The sequence below is a fragment of the Chroicocephalus ridibundus genome, chromosome 5, assembly GCF_963924245.1.
Source record: "Chroicocephalus ridibundus chromosome 5, bChrRid1.1, whole genome shotgun sequence".
Classification (NCBI taxonomy): Eukaryota; Metazoa; Chordata; class Aves; order Charadriiformes; family Laridae; genus Chroicocephalus; species Chroicocephalus ridibundus.
In genome coordinates, this window is record NC_086288.1 from 77,637,043 (window position 1) to 77,653,399 (window position 16,357).

Here is a 16,357-nt window from a genome sequence, read left to right on the forward strand (position 1 = left end):
AGAGGGGGTTGGACTAGAAGACCTTTAGAGGTCCCTTCCAACCCAATACATTCTATGATGATTCTATGACTGAGTAGCTGTCAAAATTCATTCTGCTGTTTGTAACCTGGGTAATCTCATCTCCTGGGAAACTTCAGGACTACAGTGGATCCTGGAGCACATCGTTGGGACCAGGTAGATATTGTGATATTATGATGTATCAAGTACATAGAGGCAGCTGAAGGCACCAGGAGACAAATCACAAGGAGAAATTGTATCAGCGTGATAACAGGCAGAGTCTTGTTTATAGCTTTTTGCATCAGTTTCCTTCCCCGCCTCAAGCTGTGCAGGGGTATTGAAAGCTTACTGAATAAATGCTACACAGCAATAGCGAAGGAATTTGAAGATTTAGATTAAATTAGCTCCCGGTGTCTCACTCGGGAGATCATGTATCTTCTGTTGAAGTACTAAGACATCCGACCTTGGAAAAATAATGTAGAACATGATGGGTGCTGATGTCCCCGGAGATCCACTCATTATCCCTCGTTCAGAGGATTTTTTTATCTGAGCAGGCACCGTTTTAGCAGTCTGATGTCTGTTGGCACAAAACCACGGCCCTTAGAAGAATTTCTGAAGACATCAATGACTTTGCTGGGAGTTTGCTGGTTAAGTACACGGTTATTTGGCTAATAATTAGAGTAACTTCCTGCTTTTCTTCAGAATAGTCATTATCTGTTGTTGTTGCTGCTCATTTTAGCGCGGTTGCATTTTGTATTTTGACATATTGAGGGAAGGTTTGACACCCAGTCCCAAATAGCACGTGAATTCTGCAAGCTTGAGAAATTTTAATTATAAATAAGGACGATACATTGGGTTTTCAGGAGCTTGTGAGAAATTTGGCTACTCCTTGAGCTCTGCATGTTTTCCCCAAATGTCCCGTTCACTGAAAGGAAACTGATAACTTATGGTTATGAAAAAGCTCTGCTGTGATTCTGACATCCTGGCGGGCAGGGTGTGGGCAAATGGAATTTATTTTAGTGGGGGAAAAAATGGTCGTCTTGAAACTGTGTTTTAACACGGTGCCCCGTTCCGAAAATGTAACAAAACTGGGTGAGTGGGGGTTCAGTGCCAAAACCGCACCTGGCTAAGGAGAAGCCTTCTTTTTAAAGTGCACGAAGCACACGCTTCAGCAGCAAAACTGGCTGATGATGAAGTTTAATCTGAAAAAGGGATTAAACATTGTTTATCCTATAGTGTATCTCGTGCCGGTTCCGAGGTACATTCAAGCGAACGCAGCATTATTCTGTTTGCTCATGTTAGCAGCCAGAGCTGGTAAAATTTCAGTGACTGTAGCGGGGAAGAGAGGAGCGGAGAACTGGTTTCCATTGAAATCAACGGCAAAATTCTCGCCTAGTGTGCATGTACTTGAGAATATCGATTTTCTGATTTTATATGTGGGTGTTTTATAGAATCATAGAATTGTTAGGGTTGGAAGGGACCTTAAAGGCCATCCAGTTCCACCCCCCTGCCCTGGGCAGGGACACCTCCCACCAGCCCAGGTTGCTCCAAGCCCCGTCCAGCCTGGCCTTGAACCCCTCCAGGGATGGGGCAGCCACAGCTTCTCTGGGCAACCTGGGCCAGTGTCTCACCAGGGTACATGGAGTTCCTGGATCCCTTTTGCTTCATGTTGGCAAAAGCGGCAGAGGAATAACTTGGCTGCTTTTATTGCAGGTGTCTCGGAGCTAAAGCAGTGCTGTGGGGGGGTACGAGCTTCTGAGCTTGGCGTTTTGACAAGCAGGCTATGGAGAAAGGTACACTGGCTTTCCGCGGGTGGCTAATGGTTTTGTCTGAAAGGGTGCTTGCTGGAGGGAAGTAGTAAAGCCCCATTCTTCCCCACCCAAAATTCTTCTCACCTTTCCCTCCTCTTCTAGCAGTACATGCAACCAGTACATCAAAAATATCTGACAACCAGGTTAACCAGCCCCTGGGACCCTGAAACACTCATCGCCTGTGTCACTTCAGTGGCTGGACTTGCCACACCTTCAGTCTGCATAACAGACAACACAAAAAAAGTCAGATTTTTTTTTATTTTTTTTTTTTGTAATGAGCAACAGGTCTTGCAGTCGAGATGGAAGAAGTTGTTTTCATTTGGCTGAGTCACTTGGAGGCTGAACTTCTCGTAATGAAATGTGATATTTTGGCATGGAGAAGCATAGCCCCTCCGAAATATCTGAGTGGGTAAATTAGGCTACTTGCCAGGCAGCAGCGAGGGCGGGATTCAGCTGCCCTGATTTTTCCCTTACTTATGTATCTGAGCCTGACCTATTGATCCCACATTCCCTCCTGATTCGTAAGGGGAAAGATACATATTCCGAGGAAAATCTGACCATTTTTAAGGGTGAGACTGCAATCAGTCTGATAAATTGTCCTCCAGAGACACCTGTTTGTCCCTCTTGACTAGAGGTATCGCTTAGAGTTATTAATTCATTCTTAAACCTCTACCTTTTAGACATCTGACATTTAAGTCAGATGCTTATAGATTTCAGTATGTCCTTCTATTATCAGACCACTGAAAAGATTTTTCTTTTATGGTGTGATGTTGCTTTATGACAAAATAATTTTGCCGGGTACGTGAACAAAAAAAAAACATTGGTCCTACCCCATCCTTACATTTTCATCTGGTAAGGAGTGAAATTTGCCAGCGTCCTCCCTGTGCGTTTGTGGACCTACTCTGTGTCCCAACCTTGTGCCCTGGCAGCGGGGATGAGATGCTCAAAGGGGGTTTGTGCCCTACCGAATGGTTGTCATTTTCCTGAAATAACATATCACCTTGATTTTTTCCTCTTTGCAGTTACGGTGCCTGGCAGACTCCTTAAAGAGCCTTTAGGAAGCTGGATGCTGGCAGCAGGCGTTACCTCTCTGTTCCAGAACTCCAGTCCCCAAATCCCTGTAACTTCCTGCTAGAAGAGGATGAAGTTTACCGTTCGCTCTCCAAATTTGATCCCAATCTGAAGAGGCAAATTGATTACAAATCCTTTTTGCGAGAAGCTCATAAAAAAGCTAGCCAAATACAGTCAAAAAGACCCCTTTGCAAACCTGCTGTAAATTAACATAGGATATTCCCATGACTGGAAGAAGAGCATTTATGTTCTCCCAGTTGCCTGTCCTTCTAGCTATGTCGTATTCTCCTCGTAGGGGTGTATATCTTTTACCCACTTGGTGCTTGCCATATTCCGTGCTGTAAGTTGCTTCGTGAAGGGGTGGTAGAAGCTCCTTCTGAGAGCACAAGGCAAAGCCTAATATAACACAGTTACTAACTGCATGTAACATACAACAGACTAAGAAAATTAATGCTACTAAGAAGTTATTAATTTTCTGAAAAGGAGAGGCAAAGGTGCAGCATGGAGAGTTACAAATAGCTTTGGAGAAGATGAAATATTTGGTGAAGAACAGCATGGCATTCTGCTGCGTGGAACCTCCTCGCTGCGGAAGGGAGATCCTTTGGCCTTGCAGAGTTGGATTAGCTCCTGCGTATGCACACAGATGAGGGCTGACCTTTCATTTAAGTATAGATTATTGTGCCTAGATGTGTTTTCTTTTTTTTTTCTTGGAGGAGTATTTGATGCACTGAGTACCAGAGGCAGCAGGACCCGTTCTGTAGCTGTTCTGTACACAATTTTGCTTTCATGATCAGAATAATTGTGTGCTTAGGACCAGATGAGGTTACTTGCTTTCCATACACCTTTATAAACACGTGGCTGCATAGCTGAATTCGTAAAATGAGCATGAGGAGCCACTGAAGTACGTCTCTCTCACATGTTTGGTAAGCTCTCTGCTGATACAACTCCATCACGTCTCCTCCTCGTGGAAGCAGCTCCAGCTTCAGGGATCTCTGGGAAGCTCTGCCCACCTGCACTAGCTAAGGATTTGGTCCACAATATACGCACGTAGACGACAAGCATTTAAGAGTCTCTTGTTTGCTTTAACAGAGTGGCTTTCCTGCAGACAATGACTTGTAACCTGCTGTAAACAGTGGTACCTTTAATCGTCATTTTGCTGATTTTCATAGATCTTTGCTGTTTAGCAGGTTTGGGCATTATTCAGCAAAGGATGTACTCTTGCTCTTGCTCTTTTTCCAGTTATTTTCTCTCCTTCTCCAGGCGTCATAGAGAATTTACGATGCTTTCAGTAATAAAACTCCAACACATGTTTTTTTCTCATTTCTTTAAGAGAGAAGTAGTGTATGAAAAACAGTTGTGGCATAGAAAAATTATTATTATATCCTATGATAAAAAGGGGTTTTATAGTGGAATACGCAAGATTCAGGTTATATTGATCCCCTTAGAACATTCCAATAGTTGTGTTGTATGTAATATATATTGTCTCGGGGTTTCCTGAGGTTTTGGAAATTTTGCAGTCTGTGCTCAGTGAATGTCATGGATCCCTGTTACACTTGTCCCGTTCTGAAACCGAAGCTATGTGCCATTCCTTCTATAAGCTTTGTTGTTACTGTTCCCTCTACAGAAAGAAGCTTTTCTTCCTGAAAACCCAGTGGTCAGTTTGGTCACGAGGGTAGATTATTTCCCTCCTACCACCTTTGGTAGAAAAACTCTGTACCCTGGCTTTTACTGCCAGCGACAGTGGCATCTCCTGCTGTATGAGTGAGGTTGTACAGGTGTATCCGATACCTGTCTGTATCACACCACGAGGCTGCCCTGGGATAAACCAAAGGGCGTTTTCGTTTTGGGGGAAAAGAAAAAAAAAAGACCAATCCTATAACTTAGTCATAAAAGATTGACCTTTAAAGGCTAATCTCGGGGAATTCATCCCCTGGAATGGCGCTAATGTGGCATGCACGGGAAGTCAGGGGGATCTAAGAAAGCCACATTTAAGCGAAGAACAACCAAGCTAGACTAGGAAATAATGAGAAAAACTGAAGCGAATCCAGCTGTACTGCGGAAGAGGGCCTGCACAGGCTTCCTGTGTATGTAGTGCATAGTAGTGTACACGCGGTACCTAAAGCAGGCGGCACACGGGCCACGTGTACCTCCAGAGGAGAGGAATGGCAGTGCGAAAGCCATAGTGCCCACTCCTCCCTGGTGTGGAGAAGGCGCTCAAACCCTGTCACCATCGGGACCTCAGCTTCGCGCTTGCAACTCTAAACCAGGTGTCTCCTTCTACTTGATATTCTGAGATCGAACCCTCGCCTGCTGGACTACCGTCTAATCTCTCCTTTCAAAGGGCTAACCAGGACACGCTGTTTCCTTCAAAGACAACAGAAGTGGCTTTGTAGGGGCAGAGTGGTTATGAGCAGGCGCTCCCAAAGCGGACACCCAATTTTTAGCCTCAAAGACTTCAACCTTGGGACTCCAACTTCCTAGAAGAAAGTCTTAAACCTAAGGCTAGCAACTAAGGGCTGTTAGATGGAGGCACAGGCTACTGAAGCAGAGTGAAGGCACTTTCTGCTGTAATCCCGGTTTTACGGGTTTCAGGTGGACTGCACCCTACTCTAAACGCCTGTACGCTCCATGGGACTGGAAGCGTAATTTTTGATGCCAGAATTCACAAGAGACAGAGATGAGCTCAGAGCTGAGGAGCTGCCTGGTTTCCACCAAGCTGTCAGGAGACTGAGATAGTCTCTAAATAAAGGGCCACAAAATGAGCTGATGTAAACCCTTCTACATGCTTTACGTTAATCCTTCAGCAGGGGTAAAACTGCCTTCATAATGTTCACCAAAAGTAAAACAACCGAGTCATAGACCCTGTTATGAATTCTCTGTGGCCTTGCAGGGCTCCCTTGTTGTCATGGTGTAACCCCAGCCGGCAACTAAGCACCACGCAGCCGCTCAGTCACTCCCCCCACATCGAGATGGGGGAGAGAATCAGAAAAGTGAGAATAAGCTCATGGGTTGAGATAAAGACAGTTTAAAAGGTAGAACAAAAGCCATGCACACAAGGAAAGCAAAAGGAGGAATTCATTCCATGCTTCCCACGGGCGGGCAGGTGCTCAGCCATCTCCAGGAAAGCTGGGCTCCATCGTGGGTAATGGTGACTTGGGAAGTCAAATGCCATCACTCCCAACGTCCCCCCCTTCCTTTGTCTTCCCGCAGCTTCATACACTGAGCATGACGTCCCATGGCATGGAATATCCCTGTGGTCAGTTGGGGTCAGCTGTCCCGGCTGTGTCCCCTCCTGACTTCTTGTGCCCCCCAGCCTGCTCCTGGTGGGGTGGGGTGAGGAGCAGAGAAGGCCCTTGATGCTGTGTAAGCTGCTCAGCAATAGCTGAACCATCCCTGTGTTATCAACATATTATCAACACCGTTTTCAGCTCAAATCTGGAACACGGCCCCATATCAGCTACTATGAAGAAAATTAACTCCATACCAGCCAACACCAGCACACCCCAGAGCTACCTCTTTTTCATTACACAATCATTCCGTAGACTAGGACTGCACTTTGAGGTGTTGTATTCTTAAAGTAAAAATTAAGTTGCCTTTAAACTTTTCAGAGCATATGTGCAAAAGTTCCCATTTTTTTATTAGCAAAAGCATTTTTTCAGACTAATTAACTGTATTACTGCTGGTGAAACATAATGCACATTTCAATTGGTGTAGCTTGAAGATGAGTGTTAAAACAGTCTGCTTTAATAAGTTGAACTGAATTTAATATTCTGAATGTGAATCTTCCATGTTGCTCCTCTTTTCTTACATTGGTTGTTTCATCCAGTTGTTCTTGGTGTTGCTTTCTCTCACCTTTTTAAATGAGTGTTGTTTGTTTTAACGTGCCGCTCTGCATGCAGTGTGCTCTGTGGGCAGGTATCAGAGCTTTAACCTATAGACATGTTAAAGTGCCATTCTGATACATCTCGCCATAATTATGTGTTCTCTTAAGGAGATTCTGGTGTTCTTTTCCGGAAACAGCCTTCGTTCTTGAGTCTCTTACACAGTCTGTGGGCAAGTTTGCTAGAAATAAACGTGCTGATGTGAGAGGAGGCAAATCTGTGAGATCTGGTGCTGCAGCTCGTACGCAGCAGATGTGAAACGGTCGGCTGGAGGGTTTCTGCCTCTGCGAAGGGGTTGCTGGACGAGCCTGTAGCTGCTTCAGCAGCATGTCCCCAATACGCGGACTGTTCCCAAAAGCCACAAGGAAATAGAAGCTCACCTCCTCCTCACGCTTGGGTCACTTTATGCAGAGAAACACCCGTCTGAGCTCCTGGATGCTATTTAACTCTCTCTGAGGATGTGGTAGCACGGCAAGAAGGTGACCTGGATAGGGCGGTGGTTGTACCCTGGCACCTGAGACCCTCTGCTCTCCTAAGCACTCCTGGTATGACCCCGGTCAAATCGTGCAGGCCACCCCAGGGTGCCTGAGGGAAACGGGAACAGCAGTGGCATCCCACGGAGCAGGGGGACAGCAAGACTTGCAAACTGGCAGGGTCTTTGGTACAATGGGAAAGGTTCCATAGCTGTACCACTAGGAAGCCAGCTATCACGAGGAATAATGGTTTTTAACTAAAAGAGGGGAGATTTAGACGAGACATTAGGAAGAAATTCTTTGCTGTGAGGGCGGTGAGCCCCTGGCCCAGGTTGCCCAGAGAAGCTGTGGCTGCCCCATCCCTGGAGGGGTTCAAGGCCAGGCTGGACGGGGCTTGGAGCAACCTGGTCTGGTGGGAGGTGTCCCTGCCCAGGGCAGGGGGTGGAACTGGATGAGCTTTAAGGTCCCTTCCAACCCAAACCACTCTGTGATTCTATGATCACGTCCATCACTGCTGGAACAGGTCTGTGATCAAGACCCTTTGGCAGAGCTGCTCATCCTCCTTCCCTCGGCTGCTTCTCCCCATGGCTCGGCCCCTACAGTTGTGCCAATGCAAGTGTTTGTGGTCCAATGCTGTGGGCAAGGACCACAGCTCACCCAAGGTAAGACAAAAATACTCTTTTCTCATTAGCTGGTGACCTGATTGATAATTTGCCCCCCAAATGACTGCATTGGCATGAATTCAGGGACTGTGCTCTGTGGCACAGGCTTTGTTTCCAAGGCTGGAAACTCTACAATGTGGCACAGCCACCAGAGCCCCGAGATGTTTGAATGATGCCTTCAGACTGTCGCAAAACCATGGGAAGAGAGAAGAGTTCTGATCTGTGTTATATGTGCCCAAAGTTTGTAAACCTTTTTTACTTATTTAAATTTTCCTTCCATGATAGCGGAAATAAATCCTTGTGATAAATTAGCAAGTTGGAAATATTTTCAATGATGTAATATTGCAAAGTTCAACATAAACTCTTTTACTATCTGAGTAAAGGACAAGTAAGAGTCAGTATTAGATACAGAACTGTAAACTCCAATTTTTCCATCCATCGATCCCAAAATGATTCTTAACCTTTAACATACAGAAATTACTGAGATGTGACTACTCTGTACAACTATTTTCTGGGATAAGCAGAATTGCTGCGTACGTAGGACCTGAAAAGTGTGAAGGAAAAAGAGGAGTTCTGATAACAGGGAGGAGAAGTGGTGGAAAAGAGGGCATGAAAGGCATGGGGAGGGAAGGCAAGGCAAAATGAGGCAAAAGAGCTTTAAATGTCTAAGAAGGAGGAAGACGCTAGCTGAAGGAAAGGAATAAGAAATGATAGAACAAGTCATTCATCATACGCATTTTTAGCCAAGCAGATGAGTGACACAGAAGCTAATATTCTGGGGGCTTTGGGAGGCAAAGTAGTTTATTTTCAGGAACAAACTCTATTTGTTCCTGCGATAGCTGCTGCCAGACACCAGTAAATGGCACTGCCGTGTCGGAAGACGAACCCAGACGGGTGCCAGGGACCAGGTGTTGCCTTTAGCTCCCCGCTGGCCCAGCACAGGGGACATCCAGCTCCTACCTGCTCCCCCCAGAGCCGGCAGGAGATGCTCACAGCAGAGCTAAAGAAATCCAGAAAAAAAAAAAAAAAAAAGAAGAAAGAAAAAAAAGGCAAGCTAAAAACCTCTGCCCTCCAAGCACAGAAATATAAAATAAAACAAAACCAAATGAGCTGGACCTCTGTCAAAGCACAGGGATGCCTGTCCTGGGGATGCTCCGCGCCCCATCCCCATCCCCGGTACCGCTAGCTTTAGTGGATACCAAAATAATTTTAGGGGCAGAAGCCGGGATCTGTGGTGCTGGGGGAGGATGAACTCAGAGCCCTGCAACAGGCAGAGGGGAGAGACTTTTATCCTAAAGTCATTGAAAAGCTAAAGCAGGGTTTATCCTCCACAGCTAAATGAAAACCAAAAGGAAAAAGGAAAAAAAAAAAAAAATCCAGAATAGCAACATTGGAGGTACAAAGACTGTCATGGACCAGTGCGAGTTTGCAAAATTATATGTAAATGACCCCATTTTTGACCATGGTGGCCCTCTGCTAATCCCAGAGAGAAAATCTACTTAGCAAAGGAAAGTTTTGTTTAATTTGGTTAACAGGCACCAAAATGCCGAATATATTAATAATTTATATTTCCAGGGAAACGCTATATCTTTAATGCTTCAATGCCAAAGGGGCTTCACAAGAGCTTAATGCTCACAGAATAAAAATCGTGTTGGATTTTCTCCATTTTCTGCGCCCAGCGCGGGTGAAAATGAGTGTAGGACATGTGTTCTCATAATAGGCACCAGCCCTTCTGCCGCTGCTGAATGCGTCGGGCTGATCCCACGTTGCTCTGCCTACGCTGAGCGAGGGGTTCCCGCTGGATTTACCATCCTAAAGGTGTCCCAAGGAAATGAGGGGTTTTTTTCCTCCCCTCTCTGGCTGATACGTTACATTATCCCGTGACCTTTTTCCCCGCTAATCTGAAATAGCAGCTTTTCCTGTATTTACAGGTTAAATGGAAAATACACATTCTACTTTTTACTCATTGTAATGAAGATCTTTTTTTGTCTGTCTCCGCATAAAGGGTCGGGTTGGTTTACAAATTGCGGGTCAGCCCATTCCGTGACCTGGGCAAACAAACCGGGTCAAATCTCCTCAAAGCCTCCCCACCCAACTGGAATAAGTTAATTTACCCCATCGGCGGCTCCGACCCTGCCGGGAAAACCCAGGATGCCTGAGGGACGGATGGATGGATGGATGGATGGATGGATGGATGGATGGATGGATGGGGACCTCCTGCCAGAGGCATGGGGACACTTGGGGACACTTGGGGTTCAGGTGGGACCGAAATTGCCCTGTTAGGTAGGGCAGGAGGGTGTTGTGTCACAGCCAATGAGTCTTGAAGGACTCGCTCTCAGGAGCTTTTATTTGGTGTATTGGTTTATTTGGTTGGACTAGATGGCCTTTAAAGGTCCCTTCCAACCCAAACTGCTCTATGGTCCTATGATTCTACGATTCTATGATTCTACAATCCTATGATTATTCTCAGCGCTCTGCACCTCCGCAGAGTCTGCCTCCCCTGGGTGGAGTAAGGGAGAGACCCCCACTGCCACCCCCCCGGAAACAAGAAGGGGCGGCCGGTATAAACCCCCGAAAAAGAAAGGTTTCCTCCTCTGCACAAGCTGCGCCGCAGAGAAAATCGCTGGAAAAAAAAGCACAGGGGAGATCCCGGCGCCTTTTGGATGCGTGTCCCTGGGATCATCCCCCCCCTCTCTCCCGCCTCCACGGGTGCGTGGGAAGGCGGCACCCAGGGGGTTGCGGGGAATGGGGGGACGGACACTGGGGCATCCCCCACCCCGCGGGGCGTCCCCGGGGCTTCATCCCCCGGCTCCCCCGGCCCCGAGCCCCCCCGCGGGTGCCAACCCACCGCCCTCGCCCAACACGCTTCTCTCGCGTTTTCTTTTTTCCCCTGGGTGGAGTAAGGGGGAGACCCCCCTCGCCGCCACCCCCCCGGAGACAAGAAGGGGCGGCCGGTATAAACATTTATTCCAAGGCATCGCTTGTACAGGCACCGCACCCGGAGGTGCGAAGAAGAGCGGAAGGGGGGGGGGCGGGGGGCAGATTCAGACCCCCAGAGAGGGCTGGGGGGGAGCAAAGCCGGGCCCCCCGGGCATCCCCCTGCCCCCGACATCCTGCCCGTGCGCAACTCGCAGCGTCCGCCGTCATAAATAGGATTTTTTCGGGGGGATTGGGGGCGGTGGTGTGAGAAGGGCGGGGGGGGGGCGAGTCTCTATAGCATGGAGGGGTGCTGGCCCGGTGGCAACCCGAAGGCGTTGGGGTGGGAATGGCCGAGGAGGTTGAGGTAGTGGCGGTCCAGCCCCTGGACGGAGGAGAGGAAGGTGCTGCGCTGCTGGCCGGGGCTGGCGAGGGGCACGGCGGCGTTGGGGAGGTGGTAGGGCAGGGGGGGGCTGCGGGAAGCGCCGTGCCAAGGGAAAGGCCCCCCCGGGGGCGGCTGGAGCACGGCATCGCCGGGACACTCGGGCCCGGGGTGCAGCGGGTAGGAAAAGTCCGGCTCCGGGAGGGAGCCCAGGGAGGTGAAGAGGGGCTCGGTGACGAAGCGGGCCTTGGACTGGAGGAAGGCCAGGATGCGGGCGTATTTGGTGTCTTTGGTCTCCATCCGCTCCACCGTGGTCAGGTAGTGGACCAGGTTCTTCATGCACTCGTGGTAGCCGTAGTGGAAGTAGTTGGCGAACTCGGAGAGCAGCTCTGCTGGAAAGCAAAGGGCAGGGGAGGGCGAGTTCCTCGGGGTCCGGCCTCTGGGAGGGGGGGGAAGGTGGGGGGGACACCCCCCCCCGACACACACACACACGCCGCGGGTGTCCGCGCCCGCCCACCTACCCTTCTCCCGGCCGCGGGGGAAGTCCGCCGAGTGCAGGGCCCGCAGGTACTGCACCGTCATCTCCAGGATCTCCGCTTTCTCCAGCTTCCCCGAGCTCTGCAACGGGCGAGGGGCAGAGGATCATCACCTCTCCCCTGCGGCTGACCCCCTCCCCAGCAACCTCCCTGCAGGGAGGGGGGGGGCGGGGGGGGGTCGGTCCGCACCGGGGAGAGGCTCCCCCCCACCCCCCCCCACCCCCGACCACCGCCACCCCCCCGCCTACCTGCTTGGCCAGAGCCATGGGCACCGTCTTCCCCAGCTCGGTGAGGCACCGGTTGATGCGGTCCCTCCTCCGCTTCTCGATCACTTTGTGGGAAACCGGTGTCCTCTGCAAAACAGACGGGGCGAGTTAGAGGCGAGGGAGGGGGCAAAGAAGCCGGATCGGGCCCCGTCGGGGCAGCCCCCCCCACCCCCCCATCTTTTCGGCCACGACCCCTCCGAGGCAGCCGGTCCCCGGGCGCGACGCGACCCCGGGAGGGATGGATGGATGGATGGATGGATGGGATGCTCCGGCGGCGGGTCCTCTCCGAGCCTTTCCCCCCACACACTTCCCCGGGGATCCCCATCTGCTCCGGCGTCCAGGGCAGACCTGGGGTTTATTTTTTTGGGGGGGTTAGGTTTTGGGTTGGTTTTTTTTTTTTTTGGGGGGGGGTGGGGGCTTTTTGAAGGGCAAGGCGGTGAGGGGGCCGGGCGCGCAGAGCCGTGCGCGCAAGGCGGGCGAGGACTCACCCTCCGCTCCTTGAGCTTGGAGGCCATGGTGGGCACTGCTTCCCCTCTCTCTCCGGACCCCTTTATAAAGCCATCACTTCTTAGGGGGGACCCCCGAGGAGGGGAGGGGGGGGGTGGTGGTGGTGGTGGTGGTGGAGGGGGGCGGGGGGGGGGGGGGGGGGACGACAGCGAAACGCTGATCCCATAGGATTAAGGGCGAGCGGCGCCGGGGGAATGTATGCATTAAAGATCAGGGGGCGAGCGAGGGATGAGGGTTTGGTCGGTGGGGTTTTTTTTTTTGTTGCTGGGGTTTTTTTTTTTCCCCTTCTCTCTTCTTCCTTTCCTTCCCCCCCCCCCCCCCCCCCCCCCCCCGCCCTTCGTGGTCGGGGGCTGCCCAGCTGTGTCACCCCACGTGGACCTCGGGGACACACGTGACGGTGCCACAATAGCGGCGGGGATGGGGACGGGGATGCGGCGAGCGGGGCGCAGGGCGCGGGTAGCCGCGCCCTGCGCCCCGCTCGCCGCATCCCCGTCCCCATCCCCGCCTCCTGCCTGCAAATCCCCGTGTCCCCCCCCCTTCCCCCCCCCCCCCCCGACTGCATTTTAAAGCCTGTCCAGAGTCATTAAAGTAATTAAGTAAGCCCTTAATAGGCTGTTCCGCCCAGTTCAAGGGAGAACCCTTGGAGACGGAGTGGCCCCGTTTGTTCTCAGGCTTTTCTCACACGACTTGGTGACACGTCCATCTTTATAAGAGATGGCAGCGAGGCTTTTTTTTTTTTGCCTTTTTTTTTTTCCCCTTTTTTCTTCCCCCCCCCCCCTTTTTTTTTTTTTTGTTTACACCCCGGCAGGTGTGGGACCGGGGGGCTGGCACACGATATATCCCCCCCCACACCCCTCCTCTTCCCTCCCTTTCACCCCCCTCTTTTTTTTTTTTTTATTTTCCGCCGGCCCGGGGAGGCTCTCGCCAGCCTTTGGCACACGACGCTCCTTTTTTTTGTGTGGTGTGCGCGTCTGTGCGTTGTTGTTTTACCCCCCCTGCTTCCCTCCATCCCCCCATCCCCCCCCACCCTCTCCTTTGGAGAGGCTCAATTTGTAGCCTATTATCCTATAGGAAAATGTCCCATTGAAAAGTATGAATAGTTTCATTGGGCCTAAATTTTAATAATGCGGGTCAAAGAAAAGAGGGGCAAATAAAGAGGGGATCGCAGCTGGTCCGAGAGTGCATTATTCGGTGTCACCTGCGAGCGGGGTCGCCGACAGACCCCCTATTCATTTGCCTAATTTTGGTCAATTTAACAAACTTCAGGAGAAATTATTGTGGCATTGTTAAGGAGGGTAAAGCTTTCTGATCGAATTAACAGCATGTTTTGATCCGGTAAATGTCATTAAAAAGAAAGAAACAATCGCGTTTAAAAGGGGGGCTCCGAGTTAAACGCGCCAAGTGGAGACGCCGGAGCGCACAGCTCACAAAGGGAGCAAGTAACTGCCACAGGGGAACTTTTGTACGCTCACATTGCTGAGGTTTTTTTACACAAAAAGGCATTATTTCATACTTGAATACGTTTAATCCAACAATTGTCTATTTTCTGCAAACATATTTTCACAGCATTGTTAGCTTTCCCTCTCCGCCGCCCCTCCGCCCGGGCCAGCCGCGCTCCGAGCCCACCGAGCGCACCGAGCCCCCGGCCCGCCCCGCACCGCCCCGCACCGCCCCCGACGGGGCCGCAACGGGGTGGGGGGTGGGGGGGGAGAGAGGGGAGCCGCCCCCCCCACCCACCCCCCCATCCGCCCCCCCCACCCGGCATCGCGGCGGCGGGTGGGGACCCCCCCCCCTCCGCCCTCTCCACGGCCGGCGGTGCGCCTCCGGGGCATCTCCCCAGAAGGGCACGGCGCGGTGCCGGGCCCTACCCCTCCGGCCCGCAGCCCCCCCCGCGGGGCTGGACCGCAGCTCCCCCCCCTCCTCCTCTCCCCGGGCTCTCCCGCAGCACGGAGCGGCCCCGCGGGAGGAGGCGGCGGCGGCCCCGGGGCGCGTCTCCGCCGGTCCGGGCCGGCTGCCCGCCCGGGCGCCCCTGCGTGCGGTGCCGCATTATTCTTCCAGGAGCCTTGTAGGTTTCGGTATATTCATCCTCGTACAATGGGATTAAACACTAACCGTTATCATCCAAATTAACTAAACTCTGAATAGTAAATGCGGGGGCTTTTATTTTTTTTTTCCTTCCCCCCCCCCCCTCTTTCGCTCCACTGGCGGAGATGGAGTTGATCCTCTTACTGTCTGTGTTAACCGCCAGCTGCAGGCACCTGCGAGGCAACTTTGTACACGAGGAGAAGTTGTTTATTTTCTCGCTGGCTGCTCCCGCATCGCCTCCCCCCATCGCGGGCCGGGGACGGCGGCGGGGGGACGCGGGGCGCTGCGGGGCCGGGCGGCCGGGGCATCCCGGCGGGTACCGCCGCATCGTCCCCGCAGGGCTTTCGGCGGGGAGCATCACCCGGCACTGCCACGGCCGGAGTTTTACCCTTGTAAGGAAGCTCGGAAAAGGCTTTTTAAAAAAATGTTTAAGTTTTTAAGTCCCCGTCAGCGCCCGTTGGGTCTCCTTGCGGGAAACGCGTGCACGGCTCTTTGGTACCCAAGGCGGACTCCCGCGTCCCCGTCTCCCCTCACCGGTTTTCTGCTCCCGCCCAGGTTCCCCGCCGGCTGCAGCCCTCTCCCCCGGCCGAGGGGCTGCCTGGGTGCCGGGAGGGTCCCCGTCTGCAGGGGCTGTGCCCCGGGGGAGCCCCCGGCCCGGCCCCGCCGTGCGCTGCCGGCGCGGGGATGCTGCGGGAGCGGTGGCCGCAGCCGGGCGGTCCGTCGCCTCCCGGTAGCGTTTGGCCCCTGTCCCGTTGGTGCTGGCGCTGCCTCCTCTGCTCTGCCACGGGCTCTGCGGGGGGGCTGGGATGGGTGTGGGTGTGTGTGTGTGTCCTTTGGGAGGTGTCGAGCTGCTTTGAATCATAGAATCACAGAATCACAGAATGGTTTGGGTTGGAGGGGACCTTAAAGATCACTTAGTTCCAACACCCCTGCCCTGGGCAGGGACACCTCCCACCAGCCCAGGTTGCTCCAAGCCCCGTCCAGCCTGGCCTTGAACCCCTCCAGGGATGGGGCAGCCACAGCTTCTCTGGGCAACCTGGGCCAGGGGCTCACCACCCTCATAGTGAAAAATTTCTCCCTAATATCTCACATAAATCTCCCCTCTTACAGTTTAAAACTGTTCCCGCTTGTCATATGGCTCCCCTCCCTGATCCAGAGTCCCTCCCCAGCTTTCCTGGAGCCCCTTTAGGGACTGGAAGGGGCTCTAAGGTCTCCCCGGAGCCTTCTCTTCTCCAGGCCGAACCCCCCAACTCTCTCAGCCTGTCCTCACAGCAGAGGGGCTCCAGCCCTCCCAGCATCTTCATGGTGAAGTGGCATCTAGTTTTGCCTTTTTATGAAAACAGATAGTCTCCCTGTTTTTCCCTACCCCACTTTTCTGACTTCTATATAACCTATTATAACTTATTTAAGCTAGGTAACCTATTCAACATCATGTTGGACGGAGCTCTGAGCAACCTGGTCTAGTTGAAGATGTCCCTGCTCATTGCACGGGCGTTGGACTAGGTGTCCTTTAAAGGCCCCTTCCAACCCAAACTCTTCTATGATAAACTTGGGGTTATATGCAATTACTTCACCAACCAGTTGAAGCTGCGGAGTTTAGGCTTGCAAATCATTGGCCTTGTGTGCGTGCAAGAAGCCAGCTAACGAGCCTCCTATGGAAAGTGTTGCCCATGCAAGCAGTGCAGAAAATCAAGTGTCACAGCACGGCTGGGGCTGCAGGTGGCCTACTGCCTGCCGGACTGCAGCGGGGCTCTGGAGGAGGGTACTGCC

At 52.0% G+C, this 16,357-nt stretch overlaps 1 protein-coding gene across 2 annotated transcripts; it reads right to left on the reverse strand.

Annotated features, from left to right (window-relative positions):
• Positions 1-10,879: 10,879 nt before the first annotated feature.
• Positions 10,880-12,611, reverse strand: HELT (helt bHLH transcription factor). Of its 2 annotated transcripts, none has more exons than XM_063336545.1 (4): positions 12,484-12,611; positions 11,978-12,082; positions 11,715-11,811; positions 10,880-11,582 (listed from the first exon to the last, which is right to left on the reverse strand). In XM_063336545.1, exons 1-4 carry the CDS (start codon positions 12,508-12,510, stop codon positions 11,107-11,109), a joined length of 705 nt encoding a protein of 234 aa, XP_063192615.1. In that variant the 5' UTR covers positions 12,511-12,611; the 3' UTR covers positions 10,880-11,106. The 2 variants fall into 2 exon arrangements, with proteins under 2 accessions (XP_063192615.1, XP_063192614.1); XM_063336544.1 differs by having other exon boundaries at positions 10,880-11,585.
• Positions 12,612-16,357: the final 3,746 nt, after the last annotated feature.